Here is a 22542-nt window from a genome sequence, read left to right as displayed (position 1 = left end):
TTCTTCTATTGCTTAATGAAACTGAGTTAGCAGTTGGTAGAACAAAATATCTGGATAAAGTGTCAGTGTCTTGACTTTATTACAGGCCATAATTTATGTTCATGAACAGTGAAGGTTGAAAGCTTCGGGGAACAAATGGAATCACTGAAAAACATTATTCAGATTAACTGCACAATAGTTTTGACAATTTTTCTTGGATAAAATAACTTGGGGAGAGGTTCATTGTGAAAATCTAGAGTAAGAATGTCTTAAAAGAAAATGGTTTTGTAAGAAAAGTTACTGTGCATAAAATTTACCACCCATTGAAACTGTGTTTCAGACTCCAGTAAAGTACATGAAGACACTTCTACTTCCGGTAGTTCTTGTCGTTTTTTCAGTAATTGTTATGAAGGTAAGGTCTTCGCTGTTGTGCATCTGGTTTACATTTAGTGTGTATAGTATTCTAAAAGGAGGCAATGAATACTTAAATTTGAGTATGTCTAGCATGCATGTATTTGCACATACATACAAAAAAAGCAGAACATGTGACCAAAAACCCAAATCAAAGTATATGAACTTGGATCTGGGCTTTTCATCTACATGTTCTGTTATATACCAGACCTATTTCTGCAGGCATATTTAAAGACATGCATGTTGATTACCAAAAATGAAAATCTAGTCTACATAATCCTGAAGAAGGAATTGCTATTAAAAAGAGCAATTATTCCAAAGTATGTAGTTGAAAATTTTTGTCTGTTAACCTTTGGGAAATTGTAATTTTGGCATATGATTAAATCTGCTTTAGAGAAAAGGCTATTTAAAACATGTTCTTGTCTGTTCACAGACATTTCAACATGTTGTGTGTCGCAAGGAATTGTCTGAAAGGTAAATAAATTTTGAAATTAGAGTGCAAATCCATTGAATGAATTATTACCTAAAGGACTATATGTAATTGTGCAGCCAAGCTTTGCTCCTATTGTTTACTTCTAGTCTCCAGTTAGTTTTCCCATCACTTTGTGGAATGAATATGTACAGCAAGTAAATGTTTCTTATGCCTTGTGAACATGCCAGTAATCTAGCTGGGTTGCAATTAGTGTGCGTACAGGGGTCTTGCCACGTAGTCTTCCATGCCCTGTAATTACATTTTTTAAAGCAGTGATCCTACTGAAAATTGGAAATTAATGAAAGACTTTTACTGCAGTTCAACAAATGCATCAGAGCATCTGTACATATGAGTAGCCCCCAGATTGATAAAAATATAAGTTTACAAAATAAATTTAGTAGTAACAGTTTTATCGTAACTTTGTAATAACTTAAGGGACTTACAAATTAAAAACACTGCAATATTTTTAATTCAGTTTGATTGCAAACAGAGGATGTGTTCTATAAATAACTATTTGTAGCATAAGGCATATTGATTCTATGCAATAAACAAATAACAGTCTTACTGTTCTTTGTTCAGACAGGAGGATAATTTCAATCATGGGGAGGTAAGGATCTCATCCTGCATGAATTACGTTACAACTCTGCTTATTGAGCTCTCCCTTGATAAGTTTAGAAAAGTTACCGTATTTTTCGTCCTATAAGGCGCACCGGCCCATAGGACGCACCTCATTTTTTGGGAGGAAAATTAATTTTAAAAAATTATTTCCCCCCCAAACCCTGGCTGCCGCCCCAAGCCTTGCGCTCACCTGCCCGAAGCAGGGGAAGCCCTCCGGAGGGCTCCCCGTGCTTCGGGCGACAGGCTGCCGCCCCAAGCCTCGCGCACCCAGTGGGACCTACTGCCGGGCGCACGAGGCTTGCAGACACTCGCCCGAAGCAGGGGGAGCCCTCCGGAGGGCTCCCCGTACTTCGGGCGACAGGCTGCCGCCCCAAGCCTCGCGCACCCGGCGAGACCTCCTGCCGGGCGCGCAAGGCTTGCGGACACTCGCGGGGCTGCAGGCTGCTGCCCGCAAGCCTTGTGAGCCCCGCGGGTACTCCCACCGGGCTTGCGGATAGCTTCCTGAAGCCTGGAGAGCGAGAGGGGTCGGTGCGCACTGATGCCTCTCGCTCTCCAGGCTTCAGCGAAAGCCTGCATTCGCCCCATAAGACGCACCCAGATTTCCCCTTCATTTTTGGAGGGGGAAAAGTGCGTCTTATGGGGCGAAAAATAAGGTACCTTCTGTGGGAAATGGAAGTGCTACTTTAAGAAAAACAATGGAGATAGTGGGAAATGATTGCCGAAGTTTAAATTGGTGGTGCACATCAGGGTTCTTAGAATTGAAATTGCAAACATAGGCCAGTTTCCTTGCTGAGTTGTTTGACGTGGACAAAAACTGCTTGTTTGGTGTGGATTTACATCAAACTGTTCTTTTACATAGGTGTGAAGTGCTAAGTATCAAATGACAGGTTTTAACTTTGCCTCCTATTCCTGCCTCAGAGCTCAGAAATTTACTTTGGGGCAAGGGCAAAGAGTCCAACATCTTAAATCTCCCTGCAGGTTATTTTTTCTTGCCCAGGATTGGGATTGCCAATCTTAAAACCTTCAGTGAAAACATAACACTGCAGGTGTCAATTCTGAAGGGAAGAAACCCTCCAAGGCCTGCTTTTGGGGGGAAATGATGTGCTATCGGTTTCTGTTGGGGATTCTGGGACGAAGTCACAGTCCCCAGAGGGAAAAGATGCTCTGCAGAGGCATCTAACACCTTCCTGTACTTTGTGGGGAATTTATGGAGCAAGTGAATGTGGTGGTGGTGATTTAAGAATATCAGGATGAGAATGGGCCTGGGAACATGGCTGTGCCCCAGTACTTTGCCCCAGTATTGCTTGAATGTTCACAACACCCCTATTGCAATGATTACTCAAAGCATATCCACAGTTTACCTTTAATCACATGGGCTGTGTGCACACAGAAGAAATGCATAATATCTTGCAATTCCTTTCAGTGTAGGAGGACAGGTCCAGGCAGCAAAGGGGGCATATTCTTCATTAAAGTGAATGAGTAAATCCTTATACTTCTGGAAGTTCCATTTACACATCAGAGTTATCTTCCCTGAAACTCATCAGTATGGGTAATTTGCATCCAAATCATTGTTGGATTAGAGTGGTGGTGTGGGATAAAACCAGAATGAAATAAATGTACAGAAAAACGCAGCCATTAAAATTGAGCTTCAAACTAGTCTCTTCTATTCCCACGGGGTATTCATCTTTCTAAAATGTTTTGTCTCTTATTCATAGTCTTTCTCTCCCTTGCCCCCCAATGGGTTTAAATGTAAAAATAATGCAGTGCTCCAAGGAGCATCTATATAAAAAGGTAAATCTTCTTTCTTATAGTTAATAGGTTTATGTTCATAGTTTTGACAGCTCTTTTAATAAGCATTATTTTCTTATGCCTTTGTTTGTTTTCAGATAGTATACCATGCACTGCAGCTTATATTTTTTACTGTTCTTGCTATTTTATTTATGAGACTAAAGCTGTTTCTGACACCTCATATGTGCATCATGGCATCCTTGATATGTTCAAAGCAAGTAAGCTACTGTTTTATTTGTCCGGCTGATATAGTAATTTACTTAATATGTTTTACAGAGGGGCTGGTGTAGCATTTCAGTATGCCAAATGTTTAATATTTTGAATTACTTGATTATAGAATTACAAAAATATATAGTTATTATTAAATACACAATACAGAAAAAACATGCTATCAAAATATTGTGAGCTGACAGAAAACATACTGCATATGTACAATATAAAGGATAAGAAATCAATGGAAACTCGTGTTAGTGACAATACCTTTGTCTAATTTTATCTCTCAACATAGATTTGTTCCAGTGGTCAATATTGATATACATACAGAGCATCCATGCCTTAGTCAATAAAATGACACAGCTTAATTATTTTAATTTTGATTGCATTAACATGCAAGGAGATAAACACACTGTGCTACAGTGGATACTTTTAATATTGATATTAGAGTTTATGGTTATTGTTAATTTCAGTGGAAAATGTATCGTGAACTGAGTTGTCATGTTTTTCCGTGTAATTTGTTAAGCTGGTGTTTAGCTGGTGTTTTGAAAAAATGGAAATTTAGAAGCTTAAGTTGTATGTAAAGTTAAATGGCTTTTAATTTCTTCATATCAGCTGTTTGGATGGCTGTTTAGCAAAATCCAGCCTGGAACACTTGTTCTTGCGATTTTAGCAATGATGGCATTTGAAGGAGTAGCAAACCTTCAAAGAGAATGGAGCATTGTGGGAGAATTTAGCAACTTGCCCCAGGAAGAGCTACTGTTATGGATAAAAGAAAAGACCAAACCAGGTAAAACAAACACTTGACCCCCTGCTTTTTTGTGCTTTTGTGCTTTTTTTCCAGTATCTGCTACAGCATCTATCATAAGGCAAGCAGCAATTTTGTGTCCTGTGTTGAAGAACAGGATTATTATGCTGTTTTCCCCAATGTTGTGTTTTATAGTAAGTGACATAAGAATGAAAGGACCAGTCTCGAAGGTTTCTGTAATTGTATTGTTTTATAGTACATTAAGACTTGTATTAAGTAGAGAAGTATTATAACTTTAAAATATCAAGAACAATCTAAGAACAATTAGAGTATTGGATGAAATCTGATGTAGTTTTAGTTTTGCCACTAAGAATGATGTCATGCCTGAATGTATTAATATGAATGTACATTTCGAGCTCTGATTTTTAGAAAGTTTAGTCATCTTTACTTTATTCTACATTTTTACAATACTTTGCCCAATTGTTTGATTTTTTATTTTCTTTTATATATTTCAGATGCTGTTTTTGCGGGTCCAATGCCTACAATGGCAAGTGTAAAATTGTCTGCTCTTCGGCCTATTGTGAACCATCCTCATTATGAAGATGCAGGTTTACGGTAAGATTTAAACTTCAAATTTTAAGGCTAGCTATATTCTGATTTACTCAGCAAGGAAATTGATGTAACAAGACTTCTAAAAACTTGGGAATAAGCTGTGCCTTTTGCTCCCTGAATTATATGAACTGGAGCTTTGTGTGCTGGGATACTTGGACTTTTGCAGATTGCATCTAAAATGCTGTTTCCACTTTTGATTAGTGTAATCTTACCTCTTTTTTATGATTCTGTAAGGTTTTACAGGTGCAGCGTGTACCTTTTTTGTTGAAACAAACAATGAAATGGGTCTGGCTTGTGTTCTTCAGGTCCTTTGGTTTATTATACCGTATAGAGGTCTCTGGCCCCCTGTGTGCTTTGAATATATTGTTCACAAATTATCATACTCTTGGGTTAAAAAAACAACTGGTTGTCACTGGGTGCTTTAAATGGGAAGCTGGTGACTGGAGTATGATCTATAGAGATGGATCAAAGGTGGTGGTGGACTGAGCAAATCTTATTTTGTATTGTTTGGGAGGAAAGATCAAAATACAGGGTTGGATGAGTTTGAAATTAGCTGGGTAGTTTCAAATAAACATGTTAAATGATTTAATATAGCATTGTGTTGTATTGCTTTTAAATTGATTAAAATAGGATGAATAAAATATAGTTATTGGCTTTAGACAGAAGCTTTGCTGTAGAGAGAGATGAGTAAGTCGGCGATAAATTTGTTTCCTTCAGGCATGCAAGCTCACTAATCCTGTGGTTTCTTCTGGCTTAAAATAAAGAGTGTGAGTTGCTATTGTATCAACAAGCTGGAGAGCAGGCAGCAGCAAAGGGCAAACTCCTCCTCTAAAAGAAAACAAGGCCTGCCAAAAGACTGCAAAATATTCGCATTCCTCCCAAGGAGGAGAGTCCTTTCAGTTTTGTGGTCCTGCCTTTGATTTCAAAGCAGTATCTCCTTGCTATTAAAGAGATCCTACTTGGCAATAGAACTTCACCACCCCTACTTTTTTCCAGCCTTTTTTGTTCTCCCTAATGCTTCTAGGAGGGACACGGGTGGCGCTGTGGGTTAAACCACAGAGCCTAGAACTTGCCAATCAGAAGTTCGGTGGTTCAAATCCCCACTACGGGGTGAGCTCCCGTTGCTTGGTCCCTGCTCCAGCCAACCTAGCAGTTCGAAAGCACGAAGTGCAAGTAGATAAATAGGTACCGCTCCGGCGGGAAGATAAACAGTATTTCTGTGCGCTGCTCTGGTTTGCCAGAAGCGGCTTAGTCATGCTGGCCACATGACCCGGAAGCTGTAGGCCGGCTCCCTCGGCCAATAAAACGAGATGAGCGCCGCAACCCCAGAGTCATCCGCGACTGGACCTAAGGGTCAGGGGTCCCTTTACCTTTACCTAATGCTTCTAAACAGATGGGAGAGGGAAGCATAGTGAGGGAGGGTCTACTTCTGTTCACCTCAAGTAGCCAAATGTACAGAGGGGCTGATGTTGCTCTCCCCAGAGCGCATCACAAAGATCAAGGTGGTGACCAGGACTTTGATGTTGTCCAACAAAGCCAACATCCCATCCATGGCAAAAGTTCTTGCCCTGTGTATTTCAGCAGTCCAAATGACACTTCGGGGCAATCACTGCTCCCACCAGTTCCTGTGTCCACTTTCCTCCTTTCAGAGTTCTCCAGTAGCTTTGTCAAGCCATGTGATGGTAGACCAAGGACTCCCTTTAGAGATGCACCAAGAACAATAGTAACCTCGGGTCTGCGGCACTGAGGTGGCCATGGCTCAGTTAGATACCAATGGTACTTTCCCTGCTCCATTAGAATCAACAGTTGTGGAAACAGACAAAGCCCCTTTAGCTTTTCTTCCTAAGAGGTGGAACTAGACACTGACACAGACTGAAGCTCTATGTAAGTCTTAGTCTGTGTTAAAGCAACACCATTCAAGCCTGCTGATAGGATTCTTCACCCTGAGCTTCACACAGATCTGCCCAGTGTGCGCTTCCAGTTTTGCTTGGATTTTGCCTGATCTGAGCTTGGCCTTGGTCTTAGTCCCTTTGGCAGAACACAAACTCAAAAATCAATGCCTCTCCCCACTCAGGATCTCATTTGACTGAAACATGGAAAATGCATCTCTGTCACAAAATATTTAAGTAACTGAGTGAATATCCATGCTCTCTTGCCTGCTTACTATAATGGAAGTTCATGGAAAGTCCATCTTCCCAACCCTAGTTAGCAATCAGGAGGGCAACACCAAAACAGTTACCTATATTCCAAGGTGGGACAAACACCTGCTTAAAATACCAGCTGGAAAACCCTCCTGTTGAAGGACGCATCCCCAGAAGCAAACACATTGACATACAATGTTAGGCCTATGTGTGTTTTCTTAGTCATTGCTGTTGAGCCAAAAGTCTGCCCGTTTTGCACCCAGGGTTGGAGCTGTGGTACTGGGTTTTTTCCTACTAAAGTTGAGTTCTGAACCTGAGAGAGCTCTTCTTCCTGGGAGCCAGCACCAGGTTTTTGCTTGGCACTGCCTTCTGCCACAGGAGGAGTTAACCCTTTGCTGTTCTCTGTCTCTTGCATCTGGACTAAAAATAAAACTCATGGTAAGTGAGGCTGTTCACTTTCTGTTCTGACACTTCAGGAAGTAACCACCTTCCTTCCATTTGGGGTTAGGATTTTTGCTCCATAAATTATTTCATATTTGTTTCTGATTTGCTGGCAAATGTTAACTAAATCAGGTATTAGCTACCAGTATGTGCTTTTTCCATTTCCTTGAGTCCTTATCTTACTAGTTTTGTTTATCCTCCTGTGTATTTTACCACAAATATATATGTCAGACATCTCATGAAGTATGTTATTAACTATATTTAAAAAATACACCAGAGTAAATTAGCTCTCTCCACAATACCGCAAACATTCTTTTCCACTTTACTTCAGTGATGAGCTGTGTATTGTTTGCTCAAGTTATTTATTTTTTCTTGGTTACTTGGTATATTTGTAGCTTTCTCTTCCTCCTAGGGCAAGAACGAAAACAGTTTATTCCATGTATAGCCGAAAACCAGCAAAAGAAGTTAAAAGGGAATTGCTGAAGTTGGGAGTAAATTACTACATTTTAGAAGATTCTTGGTGCCTGAAGAGATCTAAGTAAGTAATCAGTATGTAAGTTTACCTTGATCATTTCCTACCAGTGATCAAGGGGTTCAAGTGCTTTCTTTGCACTGGCTGGTTAGGAGAAAGTGCAGGTGCAGAACTTTGGGACTTTTCTGTGACGTCTTGTCATGCTGAGGTGGTTTGGGAATTTGGCCACTCACCTTCTATAAACCCCGAGACATTGGATCAACTCTTATTGGTGGTGTCCACCTTTAGTTTTTGGAATTTGGGTAGTTGGTGCTAATGGTTGAAAGTGATCTTCAAAGCAATCCTTAAAATTAGAATTTTGCTTTTGTAGCCGCTGTGTCAGATACAATATGATATTATGCTTTTTGTTGCTTCTTATGTTCTGAATATTAATAAGATCTACTTGGATCTCTAAGGATTTTCTTAAGTTCATATGGGCATCATTGTGGAACTTTGGAACCTGAGTTTTTGAGGACCCTTAGTAAGGATTGGTCATTGAAATTAAATGGGTTTTTACATCAGGGACAGCCAATGGGGTCATGCCTGCCCCCTCCTCCTGGTTTTGTTGGGAATACAGCTCCTGTCTTCTCTGACTTTTGCTGGCTGGGGCTAATGGGGATGTGAGTCCAAAACACATTGAGGGCACTACATTGGCTACCCCTGTCTTGGATAGAGCTGCGTGTGATTTAAATCCTTCTCCTCATCCCTCGAGTCATTTTATATTGTGACTGTGGACAGATTCTGAATGAAGCTGCTTGAGCAGCACTGTCATTGTAAAGTTTCTTGGCAAGGATGCCAATTTTCATAGCATTTTGCTCTAGATTCCACTGCATTGTTTAAATGTTGGTGTGGATTTTTTTTTAAATTTTGTTTAAATCATTTTTATTAAGTTGCCTATTTTAACAATCCAGTCAAATCACATTAAATGTTCCAAATTATACAAATACATATCAAATAGTCCAAATATTCTGCCTGAATTATAATTATTTTGTTGGGACTTCCCATGCTTCAAGTTCGGTTGGGGCTCTGATCATCTCATATCTCTGCTGCCTTGTATAGTCTTTCCAATAGTTCCTTTAAATCTTCCTGTTGTTAACCTTCCTTCTTTCATGGCCTCTGAGTTGTTTCCACAAGCGAGCTGAAATAAGCAATGATGTCTTTCTGTGTGAATTTTATGTGTATGACTCTCCGCTGTTGTTGCAGTATGTCTTACACGCTGGTGTTTGTGCCAAATCAATCCAAAAGTCATTTCGCTGCCGGCAGACGTCATCTTCTCTCAGTTCCGATGAAATAAAATCTAGGCATTTGCTCATTAATTTTCCCAGACTGGTTGCATCAAACATTAGCCTTTCCAGGGGAGATTTACCAAATCAGACTCAAAATACAGATAATGACATATTAAGAGCTCACCTCTCCCTATGACTATTTATAACTCTGCAGCTCAGTCTTATTCCGTCATGGCGGATTTCCAAATTAAAAAGTGTGTCATGTCTCCTTCAACATTCTAGGAACCCATCCTGTTGGTGTGATTTTAATACAGTGGTACCTCGGGTTACAGACGCTTCAGGTTACAGACTCCGCTAACACTGAAATAGTACCTTTGCTTCAGGATAAGAACAGAAATCGTGCGGTGGCAGTGGGAGGCCCCATTAGCTAAAGTGGTACCTCGAGTTAAGAACAGTTTCAGGTTAAGAATGGACCTCCGGAACGAATTAAATTCTTAACCCAAGGTACCACTGTAGTCTGGATCCTAAGAAAGGTTGTGGATGAAAAGTTTCCCATCACCCCCTCTCCCCAGCAGGAATCTGCACACTTGATAAAGCCTCTCCTGAGGGTCGGGACCCTGCCTAAGCTGTGTAAAATGGTGTCCAATTTTGGCCTAGATCCTAAATTGACTAGTTCATGGAATGAAAGTTTCCTAGTTGCATCCCACATTGTTCAGGAGGGACCCCAATCCTTAGGAGAGGCTTTAGAGGAGGGATAGTGGGGTTTTAGGATTAAAGTAAGTCAAAAAGTGTCATGGGGTAAAGTATCAGCTTTGTTGTCAGTAAAATAATTACACTTGATCAGTGTTGTTCTTCCGCCATTCACTCAAATGATGTGTGTCCTGTTTGCTAACAGTATTGAAATCCTTTTTAGGCCCGGCTGCAGCATGCCAGAAATCTGGGATATAGAAGATACTGCCAATGCTGGAAAAGTTCCCTTATGTACCCTCATGAGCATGGATTCCAGGCCATACTTCAGAACAGTGTTCAACAACAATATATACAAAGTACTAGAAGTCACCCGGGAATGACTCTTCCGTGCAGTGCATTTTCTGACAGTATATGTATTTTTTAAACTGGCAACTAAGTAAAAGAGAGCTCTCAATTCAGAGTCCATTAAAACCAACAGGACTTTTGACATTCATTTTAATGGATTGCACCATTAGACATAGGCTGCGTTCCAGAGAATTCTATGCTCAGGAAGTTCCTTTGTCAGTTGTAGCAACCAAAGCTTCGTGCCTACATAGGCTCTATCCCTTTTTCATATTTTAAACCGTGTAGCTGCATATAGGGCTACTTCATTGGATCAGCCTTAAATGGTGAGTCCAGTTATATTTATTTGGAAATACATTCCATTGATGTAAATGATAACGGCTTCTAAATAAATATGTTCAGAATTGGAAGCGCTAGGGTGCCAGGAGTACAGTATACTGCAGGGAATACTAGACTTTTACAATGAGGACATTTTTAAAATATTCTCAGTCGTAGACTTGGGTCAGTTCTTTAAAATTTGCTATGCAAATGTTTATGTGTTCAAACATTTTTAAATAAATACTGATCCAAAGCAAGTGAGCAAAAATGGCTGTGGGAAAGTATGCCAGGTTTCAAAATCAGTGAAATTGCAGAGGCAGATGATCTTTCCTAGTATAGTCAGTGCATCTTTCAACCCGAAATAGCTAGGAAGGCGCAGCATTCCATACACAGTCGCCACATTATATTACTAACCCCATTCCCCCAGCATGCATCTCATATTGCACCTTTTATGAATATGTATATTTTTTGTGAAGGAATTGGATAGTTTCCACTATCTCATTTATGTGCAAGTGGCTGTTTTTATGAAAACCGATGAAAAATCCCCAATGTTTTAGGTCATTTTAGAGCTAGGTAATATATTTTCAGTTTTTGTTCTACATGGAAATTATTCTGAATAACTTTGAATTTCATATTTTGATGGCAAGTGTGCACAACCCACAATCTTCAGCCTTCTTTTTAAAGTAGTTGCTAAAATCAGACCAATGAAACTAATTTTAGTAAGCAGTATTTTTGCTACCAGCTGTTGAAATGGTTTATCACCAAAGTAGACAAAACTTAACAAATTTTGCACATATGAAATATTAACAAGGAAAAAGTTTTCAGGGTTTAGAAAAATCTTTTTATGCTTTGGCCTTAATTTAGTAATAGAACATATTTTGCCTACCTTGTAGAAAGAGAGTCTAAATTGATAGGAAATAACATTCCCTGAGAAACAAAATGTAACCACTAGAGCAATGTAAAATAAATGGAAATAAACTCATTTCAATTTTTGTGGCTCTTTTATACATCTTAGAATAGTTAATTTATGTAAAAGTAAAATTAATAGTTTGGCAAATATTAAATAAACTACAACAGTATTTTTGCCATTTTTTAAAAAAAACTGCCACGTATTTTGATTTCTGCTTTTAGTGAGATTCTGATGATGATGCACAGCTCCACTTCAGGCAGGAATTCACTTTTTTCATTGGTAGAGCAAGATTGTCATATGCGAGAGGTGGGGGAACACTCTGCCAAAAAGGCAATATGAATTCTGTTTATGCAACAGCTACTAAAAAACATTGCAAATCATCTAGATAAGGAACCATCTGGAAAACTGTTTGTTCAGCTCTCTGTTGAAATTTAACCTCTGTACTGCAGGCACAGCTTTGTCTGTGACTTAAATGTAGTAAATTCTGCAGCAAGAAGCATAATTTATTACATAGACTATTAAAGTGGATTTCAAGATAGTGATATAAGAGGGATTAGCCATATTTTGGTTTTGTCTCACATTGATTAAAATTAGGAGAGCTAAAGAAACGGTTTTAATTGATTTTTTTAAAAAAACAACAACCTCATTTTGTTTCCTATTTGTTAAGACAACCACTAATGAGGATTGGGCTGTGGAAAATTAACATTCAAGAAGATGTCTTTTGTAATTATATTACAGCACAAAAATACTGTATTTTTATGCATTTTATGCCAATTGTTGATGTTCGTGGTTAAAATAAAAGCTTTGTTCATATTTGTGCTTCTGTGTAATAATTTCTGGAAAACTTTCTTGTTGGAACTTTTGGTCAGCAAGTATTTATAAAATGGCATCAGTTAGCCTTAAGTTTCTTTTTAAAAGCTGAAATTCCACCATTGTTTTTAGGCATCTATAAATCAAATATCCATAAATAAATATTCAGTACTATGTTATTGGGTGTAACCAGACCATGCCTGCAAGTGTCTTGGAAGGTGACTACCACATATTAAACTAAAAGTGACAGGACCCTCGTCTCCTTTTCACCAGAAGTCCCACCTTTTGATATGAAGTAGTGTAAAGTTTATATTGCTTTTTTTTTAGGGTATTGCGTTTTGGTACCCCCAAACTGATGGAAGAGGTTTTGAGTCCCTCTAAAGAATGGTGTGATTCCAAGAGCATCCTGATAACAGAAAAGTTTGTTTGGGGACCGATCCTCCCCTTTATCCCTGATGCTAAGACAGATGTTTTGGGTGAGAATGAATATGTTTGGACACAGAATAAAAAAAAGGTTCTCTGTGGGTTCTTCCAGCTTCAAAATGACTCAAGCCATCAGCCATTTCCTGCCCCTTCTCATCCTGCTTTTTATTTCCTCCAAGCCAGTGAGAACAGCCTTACAGTTGGTTTTCTGGCAACAAAGGAGACTGGCTGTGATATACTTGGTTTGATGTGATGGTAGGGACAGAGTGGGTGGATTGAGAACAGGGGCAAAGGTGACATCTTGAATTATGGGCTAATAGCCGTAAATAAATAAATGAAATGAAATGACATCTTGAATTAGCATTCCATTTGCTGACTTGCTAACCTATTCAGTTCCACCATGAAGCTCAGTTCCCCTGCAACGCAGCTAAAGAACACCATGTGAATCTCATAATGTTCACGTACCACCATCCCAATATTCACTCACCTGAAACTGGTTGTGTTTAAAGTCTGGGGCTGAGGAAAATGTCAATCAGTCCATTATATAGTTATATCTGAAATTTCACACATATCAGTTAATATCTTGACGCTGCTCCACTGAATTGAAATTTGAGCCTTCACAACATAGGAAAATAGCCAAGTAAACAGCTATTTTTGTGGAGGAGTGTCAAGACATTAACTGATATGCATGAAATTTCAGATATAGTGATATAATCCCTAGTGTAGTAAGATAAGACCTTGTATACACTGTCTACACTGCTTAGTTGGTGACGCTTGGCTACTGAAGGAATTTGCAATACTTGTAGTATAATATCAAATTATAGCCAATCGAGTATTTAAGGAGGCAAACATACTGGCGAAGCAGGATAACCCTCCTGGTGGAATGCTTGGCACCTAATCTTCTTAGAGCAAATACAAAAGATAGTTCTGTTATTCAATATGATTGTATAGACTTTCCTAAAGAAATGATTACGGTAATTTTCCACCGTGGGTTTCCAAACTATGATCTGTGAGCTTCATTCAGGTGGCCTGTGGTTTGCCTGCATCAAATATTCACATTGATTTTTAACTTCTTCTTTTTTGCCTTTTATTTCTTGTACTGTATTTTAGTGCATTACAATTTTGAATTCCAGGGGAAACGACAATTAAAAACCGTACGGCCTCCAGCACAGTGCATCACAATTGCTACCACAGGTAGGAAACTCATTATGTGCTCTTCCAAGACCCCAAGCAATTCTCAAATGGTCTATGGGCAGGGGAGCGGCAGGAGTTGGGGAGCCACTGTTTGCCAGCAAAGTTTTAAATGCTAATCAAAAAGTTTCACTACATTCTTGGACTTGGCATATTGGAGACTCACACTTTTCCTTATCTTGGGACTCTTCAAGACAGCCCAGTCGCTGATGCAGCAGCCTACGTGCTGTTCTCGCTTGCTTGGAAGGACACCCTTTCAGCCGTGTTTGTGACAGCACTTAAACTTAAATGGCTTAGGCTAATGTAGATCAATATGTTGAAACTGGGTGTGTGTAAGTGAAGCAACCTCAGTGAATCAATCCATTTCTGCTCTCAATACCACAAGTGATTCTCGACAAAAACGGCCACAAACACTGACCTCTAAGCCAGTGTTTCCCAACCGGTGTTCCGCGGCACACTAGTGTGCCGTGAGACACCGGCTGGTGTGCCGTGGGAGGGAGGCGGGCGAGTCGGGCGGCGAGAGGCGGGGCGGCGGCGAGGATCCGCGTCGAGCCGGGGGCGGCTCCGCGGTGCTGGTGCCGAGCGGCGGGGCAGCGCGCGCAAAAGGGAGGCGCGCGAGACAGCGGAGGAGGAGGAGGCCGGCATGTCCGGGCAGCAGCAGCAACAGCAGCAGCAGCAACTCCCGGCGACGGCTCCTCCTCCGCCCGCTATCGCCGCCGCCGCCTCAGCTGCCCTCGCTCTGCTGCCTCCTCCCACCCCGGCAAGGGGGAGGGAAAAAACGTTCACTTTTGTGCGTCCCCCCCGCGTGACGCTGCGCGCTGACGTCACGGGGCGGGGCTTTAATGGTGGTGTGCCGCGAGATTTTTTTCCGGTAAGCAGGTGTGCCGTTGCCCAAAAACGTTTGGGAAACACTGCTCTAAGCAATAATTGGAGCAACATGAAATTCCTTCGAGTGAGCAGTTGCGCCAGAAATGGAGACTTCCTTTCATACTACTGGGGGAGAGGGTCACAGTGCAGGTTATCCTTTAAAAAACACATTGGAACAGCACAATGTGCTCTGCCATTGAGCAGAAAACTAATGGGCTATCTCAAGTATGTTTTGATTGCACAGATGTGTCATAGTATCTGCCAAATACAGCAACAGTATTAACTCCAGTTGCTGCTGAATAAAATTACTTTCTGAGTCAAACGTCCAGCTAGCAGGATATGACAAAAGTTCTGCTGCCTATAGCAGATATGCTGGCCACTTGGGCTTCTTATCAAAGGCTATACATTCCAAAGGTGTGGGTTTTTTTGTATAAAAATGACGATGAAGATCACGTGTTTTTCTAGAGAATTTCAGCTTGGCGAAAACCTGGGAGCTGGGGACCAAGCAGAATTGGGGCTGCACTCAGCTCGGGGATTCCTGGGTTAGACAGACCAATTGTCTGGCTGAATATAAGACTATGATTTTTGCATTACAAGAAGTTGGACTAACTCAACTCAACTAACTAACTAACTCCCAAGTCAACAATTCTATGATTCTACGACTCTGCTAGCCCTATTCAGGTCCAAGATTTGAAGGTGACTATTTTGCTTCCTAAAATAGATTGCAATTGCAATTTGGATTCTTCATACATTTTCTTCCCTTGAAATATAGAATCATAGAATTGTAGAGTTGAAAGGTACCTTGAGGGTCATTAAACCCAACCCCCTGTAAAGCAGGAATCTCAACTAAAGCATTCATGACAGATGGCCATCCACCCTCTGCTTAAAAACCTTCAAGGAAGGAGACTTTTCCATGGTCAAACAGCTCTTACAGAAAGTTCTTCCTAATGTTTAGTTGGAATCTTCTTTCTTGTAACTTGAATCCATTGGTGTGGATCCTACTCTCCAGATCAGGAGAAAACAAGCTCGCTCCATCTTCCACGTGAAAGCCTTTCAGATATTTGAAGATGTCTATCATATCAGTGTCCTCTTTTCCAAGCTAAACATACCCAAATCCCTCAATCATTTCCTCATAAGGTTGGTTTCAGACCGTTTATCATCTTGGTTGTCCTCCTCTGCACACGTTCCTGCTTGTCAATATTAAATTGCAGTACCCAGAACTGGACAAAGTAGTCCAGGGTGGTTTGACCAAGGCAGAATAGAATGGGACTATTACTTCCCTTGACTGGGGCACTGTGCTTCGGTTGACTATTAGTTCAACTAAGTACCTGGGGTGTGGGAAAGCTGAAACCCCAACACAAAAAGATGAGAATGTATCCATCAGTTCCAAAGACTTCATCATTCAGCCTGCATTTGTTTCTGAAGCTTTAGTGTCTATGTGTTTCAATTATGGTTACAAGTCTGCCAAGCGAGAAGACCATCTGTTTGAGTGGGCTCATCAGCCAGCTAAGCAGCATTGTTACCTGCTATTTGAACATATGTATATGGCAAGAAATCTACGGCTGAAGAATAGACAGAATTAAGGTGCACAGACTTACAGCTGCTTCCCTGCCGTTAGAATAAAGAAATAGTGGCAGCTGAAGAAATGTGTTGCAGTAGAACCATTTTTCAAAATCAACAATGGTTTCTCATTTTCAGACTGTGAGGTATGCTTCAGGATAAATTTTAAAGACTGGCTATCTACTGAGCATAGAATTTTTTGGAATTTGGGAGAATACTGAAGGATGCGCCCCTTACCTGGGAGGAAACATGGCCAATGGTCAGGGATGATAAGAGTTGCAGTGCAACAGCTATCAGCTGATAGATTGAGAGATATTTTTGGGATCGAAACCGGGAAAGGGGGGGGTGAGAGTTTTGGAATCCAAAGGGTGTATAACTATATGTTTTCTTTTTGTTATTTTGTTTTGTAATTATTATAAAAATTGGGAAATTTGTGGAAGGGAATTTGGGTCGACCTTAGAAAAGGGTCTATGATGAGTATTGTGGATTAAATTGAGGTCCATAAGTTAAAATTGGTCAATTAAGATGAATTAGGTATAATATTAATAAGGTAAAAGTTGGGGACAAGAACTTGCTGAGCTAACTATTGGAATTGGGATACAAGAAGGGGAGGTGTGGGGAAGTCAGTGAAAGATGTTAAGAAAATAAGGATTTGAAAATATACTTGTTATTTGTGTTGTGTCGTGTTATGTTTGTCTATGTTTTTGTGTTTGTCTTAAAAATTTGGGAAAATTCAATAAAAATGTTTTTTTTTAAAAAAAGAGTTGCAGTGCAACAATATCTGGAGAGCCAGGTTCTCCATCCTTGCTGTAGATGTTCTTTGTGGCCTTTGAGCAGTCCAGCTTTGTGAACTAAACATGCACAGACCAACTGCAGAAGCTTCCACAATTGCTCTTCTCCATTAAAGAGGACGCTTGTTGCAGCTGGATTCTACATTGCAAATCCTTCACCAAGCAGGAGGGTGAACAAGATGACCTTTTAAAGTACCTTCTGATTCTTTTTTTAAAAATCAATTTGTTGCTATTGTTTAACAACAATAAGGAAACCCACAATTAAGTAACCTCCTGTAGTATTGTTACAGATAGGTAAGCCTACAACACAATAACAGAAAAATCATGCTTGCATAGCTGGAGACCAGAAAATCGCTTCCAAAAGAAATTGGAGCAACATTTGAATCCCTTGCCTTAGTGTAAGTAATAAATAGGAAGCAAACACTCCAATAATTTTTCTGATTATGTTTCTCCCCTTGACCCTTTACATTGTGGAGTCCATTTCTTGTCTGAAGCCGACTACCAGAGCCTCCTATCCTAATTATTAACAGAGGGGTTTCTCAAATCTTTCCAGTGGCAAAATTTCTCCAGCCTGGTAGCTACTAGCTCTTTAAGTTTCAGTACTTTGTGTGTCAAGGGGTTGTCAACTTCCATCTTTAAAAATAGAAGTGCCAAGGCAGGGCCAGGTAGCTCAGGTTGCAGTACAATCTAGCTTATTAAAATGAAATTTGTTCCCCAGGATTTCAGTTCCTTTTCAAAGGTTCACCATGGGTAAAGCAGTGTACCTTTAATTGAACATCCTCTGCAGCACAAAGGGGACAGATTCAGATTAATGTAACTAAGTTAAATCAGAATTCAATGTCACCTGTGTATTAATTTTAGTCCTTTTTCCCGAGTTTTGCAGAAATGGGCTTCACTTATCCACTCTGTGTCTGTGAACTGCTGGACATTCAGATGTGCCTCCTTTTCTCTCACTACCCCCCTCTGTCTAGGTATTGAGCATCTATTAAGAGTTGGTACATAGCTTTTCCATGCACTCTGGCTTCCGGTGCACCAGAAGTGGTTTAGTCATGCTGGCCACACGACCCGGAAAGATGTCTGTGGACAAAGGCCAGCTCCCTTGGCCTGAAAAGTGAGATGAGCGCTGCACCCCATAGTTGCCTTTGACTGGACCTAACCATCCTGTGGTCCTTTACCTTTTTACATGGCTGAAACAAGTACTTTCCAGTACTTTCACACACACCCCTTCAAAGAAAAGGAATGTGGGGGACTTTCAGTTCTGAGTGCATAATGAGAGAAGGAATTCATAGGGCTTTCCAATAAGACCAGGGCCAGGAAGAATTTTTATTCTTTTTGAGTCAGGGGCACACTTGTAACACAAGTCCCCTTCCCACCCTGAAAGACTCGCCTGTTGAAAAATTCAAGGGCTGTTTGTGGTTCTTTAGCTTCATGTACACAGTGAAGCCCTATGCACACTCACTCAGGACAGGGGAAAGTCCCACTGTGTTCAATGACCCTATAACCCCTCTGAAATATACTCTGTAGTGATTTCATGATCTTTATTGCAGCTTGTAAAACAGTGATTGAATTGCCCCCCAAGCCTCAGGCTTTTATATACATTATTTACACAATGAGTCCCGTCTGATTGGCTGATTCTGCTTCCCTCCTGGAGCCTGATTGGTCTTTTCCTGCAGGCCAATCAGTTGTTGCATTCTAGGATCCTACCTGCCTATTGTTCTAGGATCCAAGCTTAGTACCTAACACCCTTCCTGCCCAACTTTTCTGGGTTGGGTATGGAGCAAGGACTGTGATTTTTCTAAAGCTAGATTACTATGCTGAATTCTTTGCAGAAGTGGTAAAGCAGGTTGCAAAGATGTTCCTTGAAGAAATTATATGCAACTGTCCCAGATGGGATCCCATATGCCTTGTTCCAGCATATACTGAGCTACAGGTTTAGCTTGTGGAAATAAAGAAAATATTTACGTAACACTTGAAGCTTGCAAACTAATGTGTGGCTGAGATTTTGTCAACGAACCTTCTTCCTTTCCAGGAATCCAGAAAGATAAGCCAACACAGCATTCTTATTGTTGCCACCATGATGAAATGTGTTCGCAGTGCCGCCACTAATGTTTGCAAAATTCAAAGCAGAATGTTATTTTTTCTGGACCCTGAAAGCTGGTTGGAATGCAGGAACTGTGCCTTGAAGTCTCCATGGGTTCTTGAAATCTGCTAAGAGCTGGAGTCATGGCAGATATTTAGAAGGAGGGAAAACGAGTGCCGTCCATCTCCTGTTCTTCAAGCAGGATGAGCTTGCATTATTTAGACAAGGTAGGTGTCAGGGCTGCCTCAGGTCCTAGCTCACAAAGGACCAACGCCAGGTTTCCTTTATATACAAAGAAGTTTATTGCAGTTCATTTTCCGCTCCACAGCTGAGGCGCGCAGCCCCCACGTCTGTTACGCTTAGACCGTTGAAGTCCCCTCTGAGTCGGTCCCTCCCCTGCACCAGTTTAAGAAGCTTGCGCTGCTCCACCTCTTCCTTTCTCTCCTCTTCCGCAGGGTCTTCCTGCCCGCTGGGGTTTTGCCCCTCCTGGATTCCCCTGACGCTGAATCCTCAGACTGCTCTCCCTCCTGCGGGCTTTGGGACCTGGCTCCTCCTCCGGGCTCCCTGTTCTTCCGCGCGCCTGCACATTTGAACTTGGCGCGCGCGCCCAACTTCTAACCTTTCTTTTGACAGTTACACTACTCCCTTCACTACTCCCCTCCCCTTCCGGGAGGATGGCTTGCTCTGACCTCCCCTCCTCTTCTGCTGCCGGAGCTGCTTCCCCTGTCACACTGGAACCTCCTCCCCCTTTGCTGCGCTCTGGTGGGGAAGCTGGTCCTGACTCCCAGCTGCCACTTTGGGATTCCCTGCTGGCCCCTTGCCCTCGCTGCGTCCCCCCTGGGGCTCCCCTTGCTTTGACCACAGGCGCCCCCTCCTGGGAATCCTCAGATTCGCTGGAGAGGCTCATGGAATCCTCCGACCCACTGCCATCCTCTTCCTCGCTGTACTGGGATTCCTCCCCATCGCTCTCCATCTCCTGCCTCCCCTGTGCCTCTGTCCCTGAACCCCTGACAGTAGGTATTGGTGAAACTTTAAGAGAAAGCCCTGAACTTTAAAAGAGATTCTGTAATGGAATATGAGTTTTGCAGTGTTCTAGAATGCAGCCAGGCATATCTGCAGGGACTTCTTTTGAATGTGTTGCCTCCCATGTTAGGAGAAACACGGCTCAGCTTGATGGCTAGGGGGCACCTTCAACTCATTTTCACCTTCTTCATTTTCAAGTGGGCAACCACCTGTCTCTGTAATGACACACATCAATTGTCTGCTATTGTTTCGTTTGCTTCTGATCACAGAAACATGGTGATTATCCTAACCCTAGCCTTCAGATCCTATACACTCACTTCATTGCCATAGCATTCATGTGCTGCGCATGACAGCAGATTCACCTCCAGCCCTTTCCCCTCCAGATGAATGAATAATATCCAATTATTATATTATTTTTGGGGTGGGTCTGGCATCAGCACACAACTTCCTCATGCAGCTGCCAGGGCCCAGGCAGTGCCCACTGTTGCTGTCAGTATTTCATTCTCTCATCGCAGGATCATGTGATCCTTATTTACATTCCGCACTGCTGGAAGTGTGGAACGGAAACTCAGATACAGAACTTCTGTTCTTTGTGCTTTTGTTTCCTGCTCTTTGTTCTCTGCTCTCGGACAGAGAAGACGCATGTGAGAGACGCTGTTCACATTAGCCATGTTTTGTTGTTTTGATTTGCTGTAAATAAAGAAAATCGTGATGCCACATGCCTACACAGCCTCGCTTCTTATGGAACTCTGCTAAGCGTGCATGTGCTGGTCCTGGGGGGGGGGGGGTACCATGCGGCATGGTCCGTGTCCGGTCCGAGGCTGAAACGGGGTCCAAGGCAGGGAGTCGGGCATGGTCAGGAACTCTGGCAGAAAGCAAGACAGGGTACCAGCAGGAACAGGTAACCAACAATGTTGCTCCCACAACCTGGGACTGGGCGGCTGGCCTTTATCTCCCCCGAGGCATAGGGCGGCCCCGGTCCACAGGTGACTCGCCTCTCCTGGCCTGGAGGCGAGCACTCCTCCTGCGGGAACTTAGTTCCCTCCGCCTCTCTGCCCTGAGCCTCTGCAGCTCAGGAGAGGCTGGAGGGTTACTGGACCCAGGGGCAGCTTCACCTTCCCCTGACAGGGCTGGGAGAGGCGCACCTGTAGGCAATGGGTCCTCAATCACCTCTGGAGCCAGAGCAGATTCAGCTGGTGTCTGCTCCTGAGGATCCAGCACAGGTGAGGGCCCTTCAGGTTCAAGCCCCTGCCCCGGCTCAGCTGGCCCCGGAGGCGGGGACTCCTGTGGAGGCTGGGATTCCTCAGGTTCATCCTCTGAATCAGATTCCCAGGCCATCACAGTGCATACAGCTCCACTGGATGTATGTCACAGTCTTCTCTATACAGGAGATGTACAGAAAGTTGCCACCTGTCTTGATGCCTTATTTTCCGAGGCTCCAGAAAGTGTGCAGATGCCGTTTTAATTTCCTGTGAAGTCCCGGAACAATGATACTTTGGGGGCATTTTAGGAAATTTGAATTTCAAGCTGTCCAAGTGCTCATCAAGTTGCCCCAGTGCTGTGCCCACTTCCTCTCCCCACAAGTAAGCCTGCGAGGCCTCATGGGGAGGCATTGATATAGGAAAGGGCCATCTGCGGGGCACTGTGTTGAGAGCCCTCTCAAACTTGAAGCTGCACCTATGTCATTTTCTGTGCCGGACCATGACATGGATGCTAAGAATTACACATGAAGTTCTGCTTGGAGGGTAAAGGTAAAGGTACCCCCCCTGACCGTTAGGTCCAGTCGTGGACGACTCTGGGGTTGTGCGCTCATCTCGCTCTATAGGCCGAGGGAGCCGGTGTTTGTCTGCAGACAGCTTCTGAGTCATGTGGCCAGCATGACTAAGCTGCTTCTGGCAAACCAGAGCAGCACATGGAAACACCATTTACCTTCCTGCCAGAGCAGTACCTATTTATCTGCTTGCACTTTGACGTGCTTTCGAACTGCTAGGTTGGCAGGAGCAGGGATCAAGCAACGGGAGCTCCCCCCCTCACGGGATTCGAACCGCCAACCTTATGATTGGCAAGCCCAAGAGGCTCAGTGGTTTAGACCACAGCGCCACCTGCATCTACATCATTGGAGAATAGAGCACCACAGAGCTGCTACAAAGAGTGCAAGGATTTCTGGGATAGGGTTTGATGTGGGGCCACAATTGCACAAGCACAATTGCCTTCTGTTCATGCTCAGAGTCCATTGGCTCCAAGCCTGTTAGCCCTAGTCAAATTGATATGCACATGTCTCATTTCTCATTTTGGTAACAGAGAGAGATGCACGTTTCAATGGGAGCAAAGCAATCCAGGGATTATCCAAAAGTACACAAAGGAGCGAAATGTTCAT

General features: G+C 42.3%; 1 protein-coding gene and 1 long non-coding RNA gene across 2 annotated transcripts in view; both read left to right on the top strand.

Moving 5' to 3' along the window:
* The window catches only part of DPY19L1 (dpy-19 like C-mannosyltransferase 1), a 35563-nt gene extending 23330 nt beyond the window's left edge, over positions 1-12233 (top strand). Inside the window, exons 16-23 of the mRNA XM_083468781.1 lie at positions 320-391; positions 824-864; positions 1442-1469; positions 3367-3486; positions 4097-4271; positions 4745-4844; positions 7836-7961; positions 10074-12233. Of these exons, the coding sequence (XP_083324907.1) occupies positions 320-391; positions 824-864; positions 1442-1469; positions 3367-3486; positions 4097-4271; positions 4745-4844; positions 7836-7961; positions 10074-10230 (819 nt within the window). The 3' untranslated portion in view covers positions 10231-12233. The remainder of the gene's footprint in view (positions 1-319; positions 392-823; positions 865-1441; positions 1470-3366; positions 3487-4096; positions 4272-4744; positions 4845-7835; positions 7962-10073) is intronic.
* Positions 12234-12576: 343 nt separating this feature from the next.
* Positions 12577-20187, top strand: LOC310690224. Its single transcript, XR_014517998.1, has 3 exons — positions 12577-12650; positions 19092-19373; positions 20160-20187. It is a non-coding gene; the product is annotated as an uncharacterized lncRNA (long non-coding RNA).
* Positions 20188-22542: the final 2355 nt, after the last annotated feature.

Source organism: Podarcis liolepis, assembly GCF_965112155.1.
Source record: "Podarcis liolepis genome assembly, chromosome: 12".
NCBI lineage: Eukaryota > Metazoa > Chordata > Lepidosauria > Squamata > Lacertidae > Podarcis > Podarcis liolepis.
Note: the sequence above shows the minus strand (reverse complement) of the source record. Positions and strands in the feature narration are given on the sequence as shown.